Raw genomic sequence first — 17,908 nt, forward strand, 5'->3', positions numbered from 1 at the left:
TATAAAATTCCAAGACCGTTTAGGGACCCCAGTATGCAGAAATGATCAAATACACCAGTTTTGCAATAGGTGAAAATTACACTTTTTTCTAGGCCTTGATGCATGGATCTTGCCCAAGACTGCACGACATGCATAAATCTGGCATGTCTATGCAGGGGAGCTGTGGGTACTTATGTAATCCATTTTCATTCAGATATATTGAGGTCACAGGTCAAGGGACCATTTGGAAAATGGTCATGGCAGTTTTTCCCATGCCAAAAATGTTGCCTAACTTTGAATTATTTCGTTGTTTAATGCTCTTCCTGACAAGCTAGCATGACAAGCTTGGTCCCATTGGAAACCTTAGGTTATCCTGTTTCAAATGAGACCCCTACCTTTGCCCTAGCTCAAAATTTGAGCACACCACAGTCTCCGAAAGACACTCTCGCAGGCGTTCCAGCCAGCAATACCGCGGGTCTAGGGGTAATAAAACATTGGGGGAAAAAACATTTGACAGGTTTTTTTTCTTGGGATCATCAAAATCTATCTATCTATTTTAGAAGTCCTATGGAGGCTAAAAATCCAGATTAGAAAAAAACAAGGGGGTTGCGCGTGGACCCCTCCTTCGTGCCCAACTAAAATGAGCGATGAGGAGGGGGGGAGGAAGAGGACGATGCATGGTAGGCTAGAAAAGAGTGTGAGAGCAAAATTATTGATTGATTGCTTATTGATTGGTTGTTGATCATTATCGACTCTGTTCCATAATGATCTATGGCTTCTAAGATGTCTTTTGTGGACTCTGCTCTCCATCTGCAGAGCATTCCTGAAGGGACATAACATGTATTTTGTCTTGTGACCAGACTAAGGTTATTGTGTCTTTTGAGAACATCAGATGGAACTTACTAGCATAATGGAAATGTACTGGGTTAGAGGGAACTTCTGTGAGCCTAGTGGAAAATCACTGGCCTCCAAGTTGGGGGGCTGGTGCTCATTTTCTGTATATGATGGGTAGACGCCTTGGTTCGTGCGTGCTCTGTTTCTAGTATTGATAATTGAGACCCCCCGGTTACGATGGAGAATATAAGGCCATGTGTCCATCTAGTGTCTTTTCATCAGCTCCAACGTTTCCAATGAGGAGCGAGTGTATGCGGGCGCAAACGGACGTCTAGTCAAAGTGCGCTGCGCTCAGTGTCTATTTTCACAGCGCTCCGGCGTTTTTGTGTTCCGGCTCCCAGCACTCCCAGCTGAAAATATTTCTACTTTTCAGAAAGACGCTGGTGTCGGGTGCTCCTTTTCAGGCAACTAATCATATGGAGAAACTATCACAACTGAGACAGAAAGGCTCAATTGTGGGAGCAGATTGGCTAGACACTTAGTCCTCTATCTTCCGACAGGCGCTATCCCTAAATAGCGTTTTGCGCACTGTTTGCGCGTGCCTTAAGGCACGGACGATAGCATTCCGCCTTGCGCCGTCCTGCCGTGTTTTTCTCCCCCGCCAAACAGCACAAAAAAAACATCCCCACCTCACGGGAGCTACTTGTAATGATTTATACAGAAATGTAACTGTTTCAAAGTGATATAATTGCCTAGACGTGACCTCCCTGATTTCTAAGTTAAAACAGCCCCGAAATATGTTGGGGATGCAATTCTCAGCCGGCATGCGGAAACGTTCACGGCACCTGTCGCAAACGCAAATTAGAGCCGTGCTAATTCTGCCAAAAATCATCTGCGCCTCAAAATGCCTGCACAAACGGGATTTGGGCGGTCTTAACTACCAGAATTATTCACAGGCGTGGCGAGGCAAGGCTGTGCATTACGTCAATTACAAATGGTTGTTTGCGTGAGGTTATTGCCTCGCGGAGGCATGTGTGACCAGGTCATAAAAGAGCGACAACGCCACCTGGGGAATTGCGCCCCAGGAAATACCAAAAATGGTTTACTGAATGTACACTTTGATACCCAAAGGCAAAACACAGGTTCGAAACACACTGGACAAGAGACGGACTTCCACAAATATAATTTAATGTTTATTTTCCTTTGACACAGGTTTAAAACCAGAGAGACACCATAAAACAGTCATACAAAAATATATTTATTTTTGTTCAGTACACTGGTTAGGATTACCACATAGGCTATAATTTCCACGTTAAGCGAGTGCAACTGCTAAGCAATCACCTCCTGGAGATACACAGCGCAAGGGGCTTACACGCCATGGGCAGATTACAGAAGAGCAGATCAAAATTAAATACTCACAACAGTCACAAATCAAACCACCCAGTGCTTTACCAAACGAGTAGAAGGGGAAAACAGTGCCGCCACCAAAAGTCTGCCATACGGTGCCCAAACGCCTGTGAAGGAGGGAGACAAAGAGCAGTTGGCCTACAGCTTTAATTAGTGGTGTGCTGTAGTAGCCTATAGGTGACTGAACCAGACCATAAAATACTCATATATATATATATATATATAGACAGAGAATAAACACATACACATCATTCCATCACTCCTCTCACACACACACACACACACACACACACACTCGACTGTGGGCGTATTGTACAAGTAGAGTTTATAGGACACTGCCCCAGTCACAGATCATATAACAAAAGAAAGAAACTAACGGAACTTAATTAAGAAGTTGTAGTGTTGCTGGGTTGGAGCATCAGTTGCTACACAGCATACAGTATGGAGACAGAGCAGCAGACACCGGACCGGTGGCCACAGGTATGTATGGCCCACGCTGATGCTGCTTCCCGCAGGGCAGGGGGACCGAACGTGGGAACCACAGCCGTGGCTTACCCACTATACAGCAGAACAGAGAGCACAGCAGTGTTATAGTACCTATGGGCCAAATATAAGCCAATTACGTACAGGTCCAATGAACCAGCTTAGCCGACAAAATGCCTCACGCCAGGCTCGCCAAAGGTAATTCACGGGGTTTCAGGGTTTGAGGAAAACCAGGCACCCACCCCGCTCTAGAGGTAAGCCTTGACGGCCGCTTCCTCTCACAGCAAGCAGCCCTGCCGCGCTGGACGGGGGCAACTGTAGAAGCCGCTGTAAAGCGGGGACCAAAGTCAGACTGTAACCCCCCAGTAACAACGTGAAAGTACATGATGTAAGTTACATAATAGCTGGTTGGTAGGAGGAGAGCCAGCACACAAATGTCCTTTCGTCAGGTTTATTCCAGCTTTTCACCAGGTACAACACACGTACACTGAGAACTGAAGTACTTTCAATAAACGAAATATCAAAACAATTACAATTACAAAACAATATATAAAGAATTCAAGAACCAAGCAATACACAACACAAAAGTTCCATTGTCAATTTTTTTTGTCTACATACAACAATGTATGCATATAAATAACAATAGACTGGTCAGTCCCACTGTGTGGGAGAGCAGAACCAGGCCTAGGTAAAGGCCCTGCTGTATTCAAAGTGACAGGTAGGCGGCGTAAGTCAGGTCTGGACTACAGATAGATACAAAACAAAATACAGAATACAATAGAAATGTTTTAAAACAAGAGTTATGCTTAAATAATTGCACGTTTCCACTATAATGGCCTAGAAAGAGGTCCCGCTGTATTGTGATAACAGACAGGAGAGATTAAGCTAGGGCTGGAATGCATATTACTAAGTACATTAAAAACAGACAATATAAATATGTTACAAAATTGCACATTCAAAGAAAGCAGCTCAATAACAGTTCCTAGTCCTTTCGGATGCTCTGTCTGAAGAGTGTGAATCCAAAAGGCCTCTCTCTGTAGCAAGGCCCTCTTGTGGTCCACTTCCCCTAGGAGCTTTCAGCACTTTGTAGACCACCGAGCTCCATAGGTCGTGGATCTTGTGTCGACCCCGAACGTTAAGGTCACGGAGGTAGACCAACTGGCCCACCTGCAGAGGTGCAGGCCGAACCCGCGGATCATACCGTTCCTTTCGGCGCCCAGCAGCAGCCTCTCGTGGGCACTCTCGAGAGCCACCTTAAGTCTAGCCTGATGCTCAATCACCCACTCAAGTACCTCCCCCGGCACAGGGTCCAGCACCCGACCCAAGAGAAAGTCCACGGGGAGCCGAGGTTCCCGACCGAACATCAGGAAGAAAGGGGATTCCCCTGTACTTTGATGAGGGGTAGTGTTATAACAGAAGAGCACCTGCGGAAGGCAGGAAGCCCAATCTCGCTTCCGTGGAGCAGGCAATGTGCGCAGGAGATTGTGAAGGGTTCTATTAAATCTCTCGCACTGTCCATTCCCCATGGGATGATATGGAGTGGTTCGAGACTTACCCACTCCATACAAGTGACAGAGCTGGTGGATCAGTGAACTCTCAAAGTTCCGACCTGGGTCCGAATGGATGCGGCTTGGAACACCAAAACGGAAAAACCACTCTACCAGCAAGACCTGAGCAACGGTGGTCGCCTGCTGATCCCGGGTAGGGACAGCCACGGTGTACTTGCTGAAGACATCAGTCATTACCAGAACATTCTCCAACCCGTTACGGGAAGGCTCCAACAATGTGAAGTCTATGGCAACAATCTCATTCGGTTGCGATGAGAGTAAATGTCCCATGAAACTGTAAGGCACCGACCCCGAATTCTTAGCAACTTGGCAACGTTCACACCCTTGGACCCATCGCTTTATGTCGGCTGACATTCCCGGCCAGTAACAGCGCTGCCGCACAAGCTCCGTGGTGCGTTCTATGCCCTGATGCCCATGCTCTTGATGCAATTGTTTCAGCGTCTCGTCTCTAAGAATTCCAGGCAGGACAAGCTGCAGATATTCTTCTCCTCCGTCTGAACGAAAAGTCCGGCGGTAGAGTATACCCTCTTTTTCTTCGAAACGGCCCCATTGATTGAAAAGCATTAAGGCCGATTTGGGAAGTTGTTGCCTCTCCTCATGGGTAGGCCGAACCCGCCTTGCCCAGAATGGCAGGAAGTGATCCTTCAACAGAGGATCATCCTCCTGCAAAGCTCGAATGTCAGAGGGGGTGTGGCCTGGAAGGACAGACATGATTGATTGAGTAACAGGCACCATTGGAGCAGAGCGCGAAGCTTGCTGAACAAGCAGTGGGACCGAAGTACCAGATAGTGCATGTTCGGCCAGGCCAGATGTGGGCAGGTATTGCCGGGAAAGTGCATCCGCGTTCCCATTACTGCGCCCGGAGCGATACTTGATCTCAAAATCAAAAACAGCCAACGTCCACCGGTGTTCCACGGCTCCCAGTTTAGCTGAATTGATAGCTCAACGGGTTGTTATCAGTAAAGACAATGCATTTGTGCCCCCACAAGTACTCCCGGAATTTCTCTGCCATTGCCCACTTAAGCCCCAGAAATTCGAGTTTCATGAAACTATAATTATCCATGTTACGTTCAGTGGGTCGGAGGCCCCGGCTGGCATATGCTACTGGCCTAATACCAGCCTCGGTCTCCTGGGAAAGGACAGCCCCTAGTCCACTATGGCTTGCATCGATCTCCAAAATAAATGGCCGCGAGAAGTCCGCGTAGGCCAACACTGGGGCTGAAACTAGCTTGGCCTTTATAGCCTCAAAGCTCTCCTCACACTGGGGTGTCCATGCAGCACCCAAGTCCCGTCCAGACCCTCGCTTTGACCGGGTGCCTGCCAGTTTTGCCACCAACCTATGCAGGGGACCCGCCAGCTGTGCGAACCCCTCAACAAAGCGCCTATAATAACTGGCAAACCCCAAGAATGACCGCAGCTCTGCCACCTGGTGGGGGTGCTGCCAGTTAGCCACTGCCTCAATCTTAGCTGGGTCGGTGGAGACTCCTTTACTGGAGATAACGTGCCCCAAATAACGAACCTCTTCCTGGAAGAAAGCACACTTTTCAAGCTTGACTTTCAAGCCCTCCCTTTGAAGCCGACCCAGGACACCCTCCAGTCGTTGCAGATGTTCAGACACAGAAGAGGAGAAAACAACAATGTCATCAAGATACAGCAGGAGAGATTGGCACTGCTGATCCCCAAACATCTTTTGCATTAACCGTTGGAAGGTGCCCGGGGCATTACATAACCCGAATGGCATGCGGTTCCATTCGAAGAGACCAAAGGGTGTGCAAAAGGCGGTCTTGTGCTTGTCTTTCTCTGAGACTGGGACCTGGTTATACCCGCTGGCCAGATCAAGGGTGGTAAACCAGCGGGCTCCGGCAAGGGCATTAAGGCTTTCCTCAATACGAGGTAGAGGGAATGCATCTTTCCTTGTTTTGCAATTAAGCAAGCGGTAGTCGACGTACATGCGTAGACTACCGTCCTTTTTACGGACCAACACAATGGGAGAAGCGTACGGACTATTGCTTTCCCTGACCACCTTAGCCTTAAGCAGCTGGTCGATGTGGCCCTTCACCTCCTCATACTCAGACGGGGGGATTCGCCTGTGCCGCTGTCTCACAGGAATGTCATCCAGCAGCGGGATGTCATGGGAAATGAGGTTGGTACACCCCAAGTCGCCCTCATGGGTGGAGAATACAGTCTCATATTTCTGCAGTAACTCACGGACCTCAGCTTGGTCCTGTTCTGCTAAAGCAGACAAGTCCACTGCCCCTACCCCACTCCGTGCTGGATTGCTAGCCGCCTGGTAGGAGACTGTAGCAGTGGCGGGCTTCACCTCAGTTACTCCTGCAGGTAGACTGACCACCCGGGCACTACTTAAGGTGCCAAGGCCGGTACGCGGATGGATGTGCATGTCCGTCGTCCCCACATTGACCACCGGGATGTAGGCTGTACCTCGGGTGACCTGTACAAGACAGGGGGAAGCCAGGAGCCCCGCCGGCAGGCCGGACTCCAACGGGTCATAAAGCACAGTCTGACCGGAAAGCTGTTCGGAGCAAGTGGCAGCAACCAATTTCATTACTCCACCAGGTACCCACACTGCCCGTCTACCACGAACTTTGGCCTTGGCCACAATTTCCCTTGGAGGCTCGACTGCGGCGCGATGGCAATGATGCAGCGCCTCAAAGACTGGACCAGGAGCTTGAGCCACCGAGGGTGAGTCGAAAAGAGCGGGCCATAGACCTCAAAGAGTTCCCTGTAACAGCGCCTGATGATATTGCGCCCCAAGATTCCAGAGGTGGCGGGTGGAGCGCCAGGAGGATCCTGCACCACCAAGATCCCACAACCAGGAATGATTTTACCACACAGTTCTACATCTAGCTCTAAATAGCCAATGTATGGAATGGGAAGGTTATTAGCTGCCAGGAGCTGTAGCCAATTACAAGACTTCAAGCGCTCATGATCCCATGGTGCGAAGTGTCTCAAGAAAAAGCTCTCCGGGACCGTGGAAACCATGGATCCGCTATCCAGCAAACCCGGCACCGTGACCCCACCCATCACCACATCTATGTGTGGACAGTGTGCCATTAATTTATTCATAACATCTGCCCTTGATGAGCCTTCACCTACCCCCCCTGAGCTTTGGCTCCGCAGCTCAGTGGGTTTCAGTTTCCCGGCTGGTGGGAGAAGTGGGACATCCCAGCACCATTAGCAGGTGGGCCCGTGGCAGAACCCGTATGGCCACGAAAGGGAACCCGTTCACCATCACACTCTGAGGCATAATGCCCTGGCTGTTGACACCTTCGACAAATCAAGGGACCACTGCAAGGAGGCAGTGGACGGGCAGAAGGCTGAAAAGAAGCCAGAGTCTGTGTGAGCCGAGTTAGCTGTTCCTGTTGACATTTCAAGAGTTCCTTCATCTCACTCCACTCTGCTCCAGTGGGTGGGGCCAGAGTAGCGGGTTGGGGCCTACTTTGCACCCCATACTGAAGGCCATGCACTGAGGGGAGAGAGTGACTACGTTCCCTAGCACCCCCTGGCAACCCCTCCCTTTCCCATCTAATGGCCTCCCCCCGTACCTCCAACAAAGTGACAGTGGGCGTACACTACAGCGGACAACCTGCTTTAGCTCCCTGCGCAGGGCACCATCAAGCACATGCTCCACGAACCGGTCGCGAAGAAGGACTTCGGTATTGAGCAGGCCCTCCGGTGCCGACCGTTTCACACGGTCCATGAGGGTCATAAGTGACAGAGAGAACTCCAGCAGCGACTCCCCTTCCTGCTGCTGCCTGGAGAAGAAGGACGTCTGCAAGGTTACATACGACCGAGTACAATCATATAGCTCTGTCAAGATGGCCAACACTTTGGCTGGGTCCTCCCGCTCTACACTGGTGCGATACTTGATCTCTATCTTGGCCTCATTGCCAAGTGGCGGGCACGCATGCATGCCTGAACCTCCTCTATCCACTCAGTTATCCCCATGCCTGTCCTGCCATTAAATATGGGACATTTGCGCTCTAGGTATCACCACCATCCGCTCAGCGACAGCAGGGCCACCACCTGCAAAACCACCTGAAGTGTGGGGAACGGGGCCGGCTCCATTTGAGCCTGCGTGAGACACATCCCTCTCTCGAGACAGCCGGTCATTGTCCGCTTTAAGCTGTGCCACTAGCTCTCTGAGCTGCTGTACTTCTTCTCCCATCGTGACCCGCGTGAATGTGAACTGCACCTCAAAACCTCAAACCAGGGTCCCGCGTTCGAAACCAGCACGGTTCCTGCTGCTCTGTCTCCACTGCTGCCTCCAAACCAACACACCAAACCTATAAAAGAAAAAATGTTAGGACACAAAATGTAGAGCAAAACAAGTCAAAAGAAAATAATGGAAGTCACGTCTCTGTCCTTTAAATGCGTCCTGCCGACCAACGCCAAAATGTGACCAGGTCATAAAAGAGCGACAACGCCACCTGGGGAATTGCGCCCCAGGAAATACCAAAAATGGTTTACTGAATGTATATACACTTTGATACCCAAAGGCAAAACACAGGTTCGAAACACAATGGACAAGAGACGGACTTCCACAAATATAATTTAATGTTTATTTTCCTTTGACACAGGTTTAAAACCAGAGAGACACCATAAAACAGTCATACAAAAATATATTTCTTTTTGTTCAGTACACTGGTTAGGATTACCACATAGGCTATAATTTCCACGTTAAGCGAGTGCAACTGCTAAGCGATCACCTCCTGGAGATACACAGCACAAGGGGCTTACACGCCATGGGCAGATTACAGAAGAGCAGATCAAAATTAAATACTCACAACAAAGTCACAAATCAAACCACCCAGTGCTTTACCAAACGAGTAGAAGGGGAAAACAGTGCCGCCACCAAAAGTCTGCCATACGGTGCCCAAACGCCTGTGAAGGAGGGAGACAAAGAGCAGTTAGCCTACAGCTTTAATTAGTGGTGTGCTGTAGTAGCCTATAGGTGACTGAACCAGACCATAAAATACTCATATATATATATATATATATATATATATATATATATATATATATATATATATATAGACAGAGAATAAACACATACACATCATTCCATCACTCCTCTCTCTCACACACACACACACACTCGACTGTGGGCGTATTGTACAAGCATGGCCGTAGCTAGCTATGAGGACGGGGAGGTCCGGACCTCCCCTAATATTTCAGAGAAAAAAATAAAACAATCTGCATGGAAAAGCATGAAAAACACGGGATCTCTTTTATTTTGAAACGAAAGGCAGGTCAGGCAGGAAGTCATCTGACGCCACGTCCGCGGTAACTTGATTCTGAGAGCGCAGCAGCATGGTGGTGAGTGATGACTCTCTGTCTGCCTGGCGAGATAATTGAAGGTGAGCGAGCTGCGAGACAGTGAGCGAGTGAACGACAGACAGTGAGTGACACTGACAGATTTTTTAGCAACAACCAAGAAAGTAAGTGTCTAGTCTGTCTCTTAAGTAATGTTACCTGTGTGACACGTTGGGATGCTACTGGCTAATCATGCATGATGCCAATTGCCAAGCTCCCGAAGTCAGGTATGCAGGTGGCTATATGCATGGTTTCAGTTTCATGACCCAATAAGTAACAAAAAGAGGTGGTGTAAAGTTAAAAACAACATAATATATTTTATTTTATTTTTCAATCGTTCCTATCAGGAATAAATAAATGTCCCTCTGTATGTTTTTTTTATTATCGATGATGACTTTGTGTGTTGTGTACGGCTTGGGTTGTGTACCTGTGTTTGTAGGTGTCATTTTGATATGAATTTGGCTAAAACAGTTTGTGTTTGTTAGTTACAATTATGTTTACAGGAGAGCTGAGCAGGTGGTGACATGAAAGAGAATATACTGAATAATGACATCACAACAGTATAATCTTAATGTTGATTTAAAATCATATATTACTCTAAATATAGCTAAAAAAGGGGAAAAAAAACCCTCTAATTTTTTTCGGCGGCGCCCTAACGGGCGCCACCGAATCCGCCTCCCCTTGCTGGACCTCCCCTATTTCGGAACCCTGGCTACGGCCCTGTGTACAAGTAGAGTTTATAGGACACTGCCCCAGTCACAGATCATATAACAAAAGAAACAAACTAACGGAACTTAATTAAGAAGTTGTAGTGTTGCTGGGTTGGAGCATCAGTTGCTACACAGCATACAGTATGGAGACAGAGCAGCAGACACCGGACCGGTGGCCACAGGTATGTATGGCCCACGCTGATGCTGCTTCCCGCAGGGCAGGGGGACCGAACGTGGGAACCACAGCCGTGGCTTACCCACTATACAGCAGAACAGAGAGCACAGCAGTGTTATACAGTAGTACCTATGGGCCAAATATAAGCCAATTACGTACAGGTACAATGCACCAGCTTACCCGACAAAGCGAGCTGCCTCACGCCAGGCTCGCCAAAAGGTAATTCACGGGGTTTCAGGGTTTGAGGAAAACCAGGCACCCACCCCGCTCTAGAGGAAAACCTTGACGGCCGCTTCCTCTCACAGCAAGCAGCCCTGCCGCGCTGGACGGGGGCAACTGTAGAAGCCGCTGTAAAGCGGGGACCAAAGTCAGACTGTAACCCCCCAGTGACAACGTGAAAGTACATGACGTAAGTTACATAATAGCTGGTGCCTACCGTGTATTTTCGGGAAAGAATATGGGCTACTGGGCTGGCGTATGATAGCCGCTCCAGTCTCTGCCACCGTGCTGAATGCCAGGTAGAGAATGAGTGTGTTGGCCGCAGCCGACACACCTGATATGTGTGAGCCCCACTCAGCTGATTAGGACTCCAAACAGCTGGGGCCAATTAATGGGCAGAGGGACAGAGGGTGATCTGCCACACATGCAATATGCTGTAATTCTCTCCATGCGGAATAGAGTGTACTCACTCGTGCGAGGACAGAGGGCGCTTACGTTTTCTCAATTAATTTCCCTCTTTGCGATGTGATAAAAGTTTCTCAGTGAGTTATAGTTGATTGCCTCACTGAATTATCTGCTAATACGCCAATTTTAGCCGCATAATTTGATGTCTTGGCGTGGCAAGGCTGTGCTTAATGACATATCCAAAAGGAATTCCACTTTCCACTCCGCAAATACCTCTCTGCGCTTTGTAGGGCAGCCGTAATCTCCGTGCAGAGCGCCCAGCGCAGAGAGGTATTTGGTATTGAGGTAAGAGCGAGGTCCTTTTCAAAGCTCTTAGCGCAAAGTAATTGCGCGCTGCTGACGATAGGGTAACCAATGCCCAGTACAATTATCACAGGCATGCACTTGTGTCCGCCCCCAATTTGCATTGCGCACAGCGTTAAACGAGCGCAAACGCAAAATTTGCGCTTTTGGGAAGATAGAGGCCTTAATATTTTTGGAGAGTGTTGAGCTAAATCACTGGATGTGTGTTGTATAGCTAATGTTAGCTGTCAGCTATCAAGCTAGCTACCGCACTGAGCTAACGTTACTTTCAGATTGCTTCCTTGCATATTGTGCGCTGAGATCAGCGCTCCCCAGCAGGGGCGCCGTATAGGGTGGGAAACCTAGGACGATTCTAGGGGCCCTTGAAGCTGACAGGGGCCCTAATTTTTTTTTTTTTTTTTTTTGCAATTCCATCGCGGGCCACACAGGGGGCGCCCGCGGGCCGCCAGTTGAGTATCTCTGGTCTAGTCTGTCCGGCGCCATCTGAACATTTGTTCAACTTTTCTTAACTACTGGAAATTACCCTGTTAGACCTTAGTGAAATATGCTTACTTCACAGAGTGTTTACATTTCCCTCCTGTCTAGCGAACATTTAATCAATGCAAACAATTGTTTGCAAGCCGTTCCTAACTGATGAAGGAGGTGAGACACACACAGCAGCATTGTGTTGAATGACATGGTAGTTGGCACAATTGGGTCTGTGGGGATTTATTTGTAATACTAATAATAATAATAATAGTAATAAAAAAATAAGAAGGATCAACACAATTTATTTGTCCACATAATGACCATTATATGAAAGGAAAAGCAGCCCACAAATGACAGCCAATGAGAAAAGGAGAACATAATGATATTAACACATTGAGTGCCACAGCGCTTCAGTAAAATTGTCTGCAGCCTGTGCCAGATTCACTTCCATTCAGTTGAAAACAGCTATAGATTTTTTTCTATTAGGGCTATATTGATAGGGCTGGACTTTAATGAAACATTGAACACTCCTGCTTCTTCCAAAGAAGAAATTTTGTTTCTAGACAGTTCCATTATGAAATGACAGCCTTTGAAAAAAGTGCACTTTCAAGGGTTTTCTGTCATTTTTTTTTACTTTCCAAGATATAGTCCCTTTTATGAATACCTTTTGCACTCTAATTTCGAGCACATTCACTGACTCTGGCTGGTGTTTTCTGATGTGGTGGCGTGTGGTGTGGTTTCTGTGCAGCCTGCGTGCCCCCCCCCCCCTCTTCTCCCCCCCCCCCCCCCCTCTCCACCTCTGAGCTGCGGGCTCCTGCCCACACGCACAGAGTTTGTTTTCTGAGACTCCGCTTTTGCCCCGGACGAATCCCAGCGCGCATCAAGGAAATGCCAAACGCGACTGAACGAAAAGGCTTGGCCGTTCGGCTTCGGATGCTGGCTTTCTGGCAGGGAATCGTGTGCAGATAGATAGAAGCATAAGAGCTCAGTTGTGAGCGCGGATGCAGCCGAGCCCACTCTCCGCTGTAGACAGAGCAATATATACGGCTCTGGCTGAAGCATGCATCGGTTTCCTCTTTGATCACGTCTTTTCCCTGCTTTCTCCTGTACAAAGTAAAGGATCTGAGGTGGGTGGCGCAGCTTCCGTGTCGATGTTTAAGGTGGCGCCGTGTGATCCCTTGAAGGGATTCATGCTCACTGGCTGGGTACGACCTTAAACAGCAGAATTATGGAATAATATGAATTATGATTTTAGGACGTGCACAGACGTCCTTGGCACTGAACGTTACTTTTTTTTAGGACGTGCACAGACGTCCTTGGCACTCAATGTGTTAAGACTGAATAATGATATCACAACAGTCTCATGCTAAACACTCTCCTGTTGGACTCCACATGTGTATCAATATTCTTTCTAGTCATTAGTTGATAGTGTTTCTTTGTTCCCTCTGGTGTATTCAGAGCAGAGAGAGAGTATGATGATTCAACAGGGATGAGAGTGAGAAAAGGAGCAAATATTGATGGTTAACACATTGACTGCCAGCCGTTTTTTTCTTGCTGTAGGTAGCTTCTGCCAAGCCGTTTTTTTGAGGATTGTGGCTCATTTTACAAGCGCCGAGGATTATTTTCTGCTTGGAGTTTGTGAACATACAATATCTCAAAAGTACTAATAGAATGTGTACTTTCTCTGTCTAAAAGAGTTAGTTTGTAGAGTTAGTAGTTATGTAAGCATTATCAGTTGAATACAGCATGGTTTTAGCATCAGAACAAATATTCAGAGATAAACGGCTTTTTGTGAAATTCGATAGAGCTGTCACTTTAACCATTCATTTTTGGCTCTCTCTCTCTCTCTCTCTCCCTCCCCCTCTCGCTCTCTCTCTCTCTCTCTCTCTCCCTTCCCCTCGCTCTCCCTCCCTCTCTCTCTCTCTCTCTCTCTCTCTCCCTCCCTCTCGCTCTCCCTCCCTCTCTCTCTCTCTCCCTCCCTCTCGGGAGGGAGACGCACTAGGTTTAATCCTAGTGAGAGGGGGAGAGGGAGAGAGAGAGAGAGAGAGAGAGAGGGAGGGAGGGAGAGAGAGAGAGCGAGAGAGAGAGAGAGAGAGAGAGGGAGAGAGCGAGAGGCAGAGTTGCCTCAACTCCTCCCTCTTCTTGGGTGCAGCGGCCGTCACAGTCTCAGTGCTTTTGCTGCTCTCCTGTGCCTGTCTGCAGGCTGCTGTTTGAGGAAGTCGGCATGGACTCGCTCGCTTCTTGGGAGTTTTGGTTGAGAGAAGCTTTTGCGATTCTGGTCATATTTATGCTGCGTGTTTCAAAGTGTGTTCCACCTGTAATGTATTATGTAAATTTGCAATCCCGCATCGCCAGCAATCAGCGTGAAAACGAGAGCGTTTTCCCCCAACCATTTTCATGAGAATGTAATACTGTAAAATCGCCTCGCCATTTCCTTGGAATGGCTTGCTCCCTTTTTCTTTGATTTCGCTCGTCTGGGGGAGCACTGTCAACACTTAGTGGGTCGGTAAAATAGATTATACACATTCAATACCTCCAATAATTGTACAGGAGACGTAAAAGGGATTGATCAACGCCCCACCGTCAAAAAAAAAAAAACGATTTTTTTGACGTATCCATACGTCCTTGGCAGTGAAGCGCTGGATTTTTTTTGACGTATGCATACGTCGCTGGCAGTTAACGTGTTAAGACTGAATAATGACAACACTACAGTGTTATCCTAATATAAATTAAAATGCGATATTATCCTCTAAATCAGCTTCAAACAGCCCAAATTTTTCGGCCGGCGCCCTTCGGACGCCGGCATCAGTGGGGCCCATGCTATGTCCTGTCATGGGGCCCAAAATCCCTGGCGCCGCCCCTGCTCCCCAGCATACTTTCAGCGTTTAACGGTCAGAAAAAGACGCTAGATGTACACACGGCCTAAGAGTATAAATCATTTATACCTGTGGATGCAGCTGTTGCCCCAATCAGAATAGGAGGAAGTAGGAAGACAATGGCCATGGGGCCAGCAACGAAGCAGCTGATCTTGGCGCTGGCAGATGAAGAGGCAGACAACGTCCTCTGGTGGAATGCTGCACAGCCGAGACTACCCAAACTCTTCAAATCAAAGAAATGCCAAAGTCAGTTAAAGTCAAGTGAGACATGCATGTGAATGGGCTACTGAAATGAAGAAATCTGACCTTGAACTAGATATTTTCATGATGATTCTCTAACAAAAAGTTTGAGGGGTGAAGGCAATTTCCCATCCTGTACCTAACCAATGTCAAAGTGCATATAGATCGGAACTAACTCATTAGTGTTGAGCCACAAATTCCGAAATCAATGATCAGTTATTTATGGAGGAATGTCCTAACTGGAACTTTGATGTTTCCTTCATATTTCATCTTACCATTGAGAGGAGAGTGTCAACCCACATCCAGCCTTTCTCTGCCTCCAGGGTACCGATCCAGGGGTCCTGGAGGGTGTTGTTCAGGGCCGTCTGGGTGATGTCCAAGGAGATAGGATTCATCAAAGTAAATGGGACACACAGCCACTGCAAAGATATAAGAAAAATCTGACTCACCAACAAAAGCTTCAAATAGAATAAAATGTGTGAAATGTAATAGGTTGCGGCAATGTCTCGTCATAGACGCTGGGTTAGCTGGCTCAGCCTGGCTGGGGGCATGGTCAGGGTGGGGTAATTCCCCCGTCCTATCCATTCAGCAAAGTTAGAATTTAGCTGCTAGCCCAGCACAGGCAGACACAATCAGGGATTTAACCACCACAGTAAACGTCTTGTGTTCTACTCTAGAATCCCCAAACCTGTAGTTTAGAGTCACAGCACCTTCCTTTGGTGAGTCAGCCCATTGAGATATATGGGCAGTTTTACCCCACTCGCGTGCCAGCAGTATAACATTTTGTGGGCGTTCCCAGACATGCCGAGAGGAGGGCTTCAGTGATGTATAGGAAAGAGAATCCCCCCCATAGGGAATTCCTCAGGAGTCATGATGTTGGTGGTGGCAGTGGAGGAGGTGGGGCGAAACAACTGCTTCAACAGCGATCACAGCAACTGTATGCAGGGAGTTCCCTAAGCCCCGGTGGCCAGTGATTTCTCCGCCTACTGGCCTCTGGCCTACCGGTTAGTGGACGAGCTTCGTTTGCGATGCACAGTGGGCGAGGTGCAGGGCGGGCGAGGCGCGGACCCACATAGTGGGTGAGCTTTGCTAGTAGATAATAAGCCCCCGTTATAATAATAATAATAATAATAATAATAATAATAATAATAATAATAATAATAAAACAAGTTAACCTGGTCATGCTAATCCAGTTTCAGTAGTCTGAATTTAACTAATATGAAATGAAAAGGAATCACAGGCAGGCTATATGCTTTTTAGTTAAACTGGTCATAACTTTTAATTAAACTGGGGCCATGCTAATCCAGTTTCAATCATCTGAATTGAACTAAAATTAAATATGAAATGCAAAGGCAGACTTCTCTTGAATTACAGGCAGAGCATATGCTTCAGCTTGTTAACTCATTGAGTGCCAGCCACTTTTGGAAAACGGATGCTGCCAGTGCCAGCCCTTTCAGAGCGTTTTCAGTGATTTCTCGAGGCCCACAGAATATTGTGTGATAATACTATGTAAACACCGAACACGCCCAAAGAACGATGAGACTCTCTTCTATCATCAGCAAAAAAAAGTTTATTGATATCATTTTCCGTTCTTTAGTTATCAGCCGGAGAAGATAGGTTGATTTCAGCAAAAACAGACGTTTCAAATTAGAAGCTGAGATAATGAGCCTTTTGTCAAATGAAGCATTTCAAGCACATCACTGACTCTGAAGCTAATATTTTCTGATGTAGTGACAATAATAATAATAATAATAATAATAATAATAATAATAATAATAATAATAATAACAATAATTTCCTTCAATAAAAGAGCGAAAACAAAGGAATTTTGATGGCAAAATAATATTTTTTAGCTGCAACCAGCAGCGCTGGCGTTCTTGCTGGCCTTGATTTACTGCTGGTGGGCATCAGATATTCTAGCTTGTGTTTTGCCAATCTCTCCATCTAGCCTGCTGTCTGGGTCGGTGTTGTATGCTGCCCTGCGTGCCCCACCCCCCTCAACTGCAAATTCCTCCGTGGGAGTGTCTCTGGTGGCTCTCTGCTGCACGTTTGATCTGCACGTTTCAAAGTGCGCTGGCTGCACCCAGCTCTATTTTCACATCGTTCCGCCGTTTTTGTTCGCCGGCTCCCAGCGCTTCCAACTGAGAATGATTTGGCTTTTCAGAAAGACGCTGGTGTCGTGCTCCTTTTCTGGCAACTAATCATGTGGATGGGCTATCGCAGCGGAGACGGAGGGGCTCAATTGTGGCAGCAGATTGGCTGCTGTTCACAGCCACAGCTAACGTTACAGCATTTCCGTTTCCCCACACGGCTTCTTCTACTCTTTTTTCTCATCTTTCTCTAATCCGGAGAGCACTGTCGCCACCTATAAAATAGCTTCTACACCTTCAAAATCCCCCATACTTTTAGAGGAGATGCATCAGGCTTTGATCCACGTCCCACCGTCAAAAAACGCAATTGACGTCTTTAGACGTCATTGGCACTCTACGTTACTATTTGAATTGACGTCTTTAGACGTCATTGGCACTCAATGAGTTAAACAAGTAAAACTGGTCAGGCTAATCCAGTTTCAATATTCTGAATTTAACTCAAATTAAATATGATTTTTTTTTTTATTATTATTTTTTTTTTTGGCCAATGTCCGCGACCCAATCAAAACGGCCCCGCGACCCACCTTTGGGTCGCGACCCACCAGTTGAGAAACGCTGGATAGCATGTCTGTCAGCCTGCTAGAGTATCGCAGCTTACTGCTGTATGTGTTTGTTATGGATTCCTAATTATGTCATTGTCGAATGTACGTGGAATGAACGCCTGCATATCGTCACAAAGCCCTCACGCACCCAAACA

The 17,908-nt window shown here is 47.4% G+C and overlaps 1 protein-coding gene across 1 annotated transcript in view; it reads right to left on the reverse strand.

Annotated features, from left to right (window-relative positions):
• Nucleotides 1–8,986: 8,986 nt before the first annotated feature.
• Nucleotides 8,987–17,908, reverse strand: part of LOC310789137 (high-affinity choline transporter 1-like) — a gene marked incomplete at both ends in the record, with an annotated part of 49,874 nt that continues 40,952 nt past the window's right edge. The window contains 2 exons of the mRNA XM_083650730.1: nucleotides 8,987–9,001; nucleotides 15,337–15,480. Of these exons, the coding sequence (XP_083506856.1) occupies nucleotides 8,987–9,001; nucleotides 15,337–15,480 (159 nt within the window). The remainder of the gene's footprint in view (nucleotides 9,002–15,336; nucleotides 15,481–17,908) is intronic.

The sequence above is a fragment of the Poromitra crassiceps genome (assembly GCF_964638095.1).
Source record: "Poromitra crassiceps genome assembly, chromosome: 14".
NCBI classification, from domain to species: Eukaryota; Metazoa; Chordata; class Actinopteri; order Beryciformes; family Melamphaidae; genus Poromitra; species Poromitra crassiceps.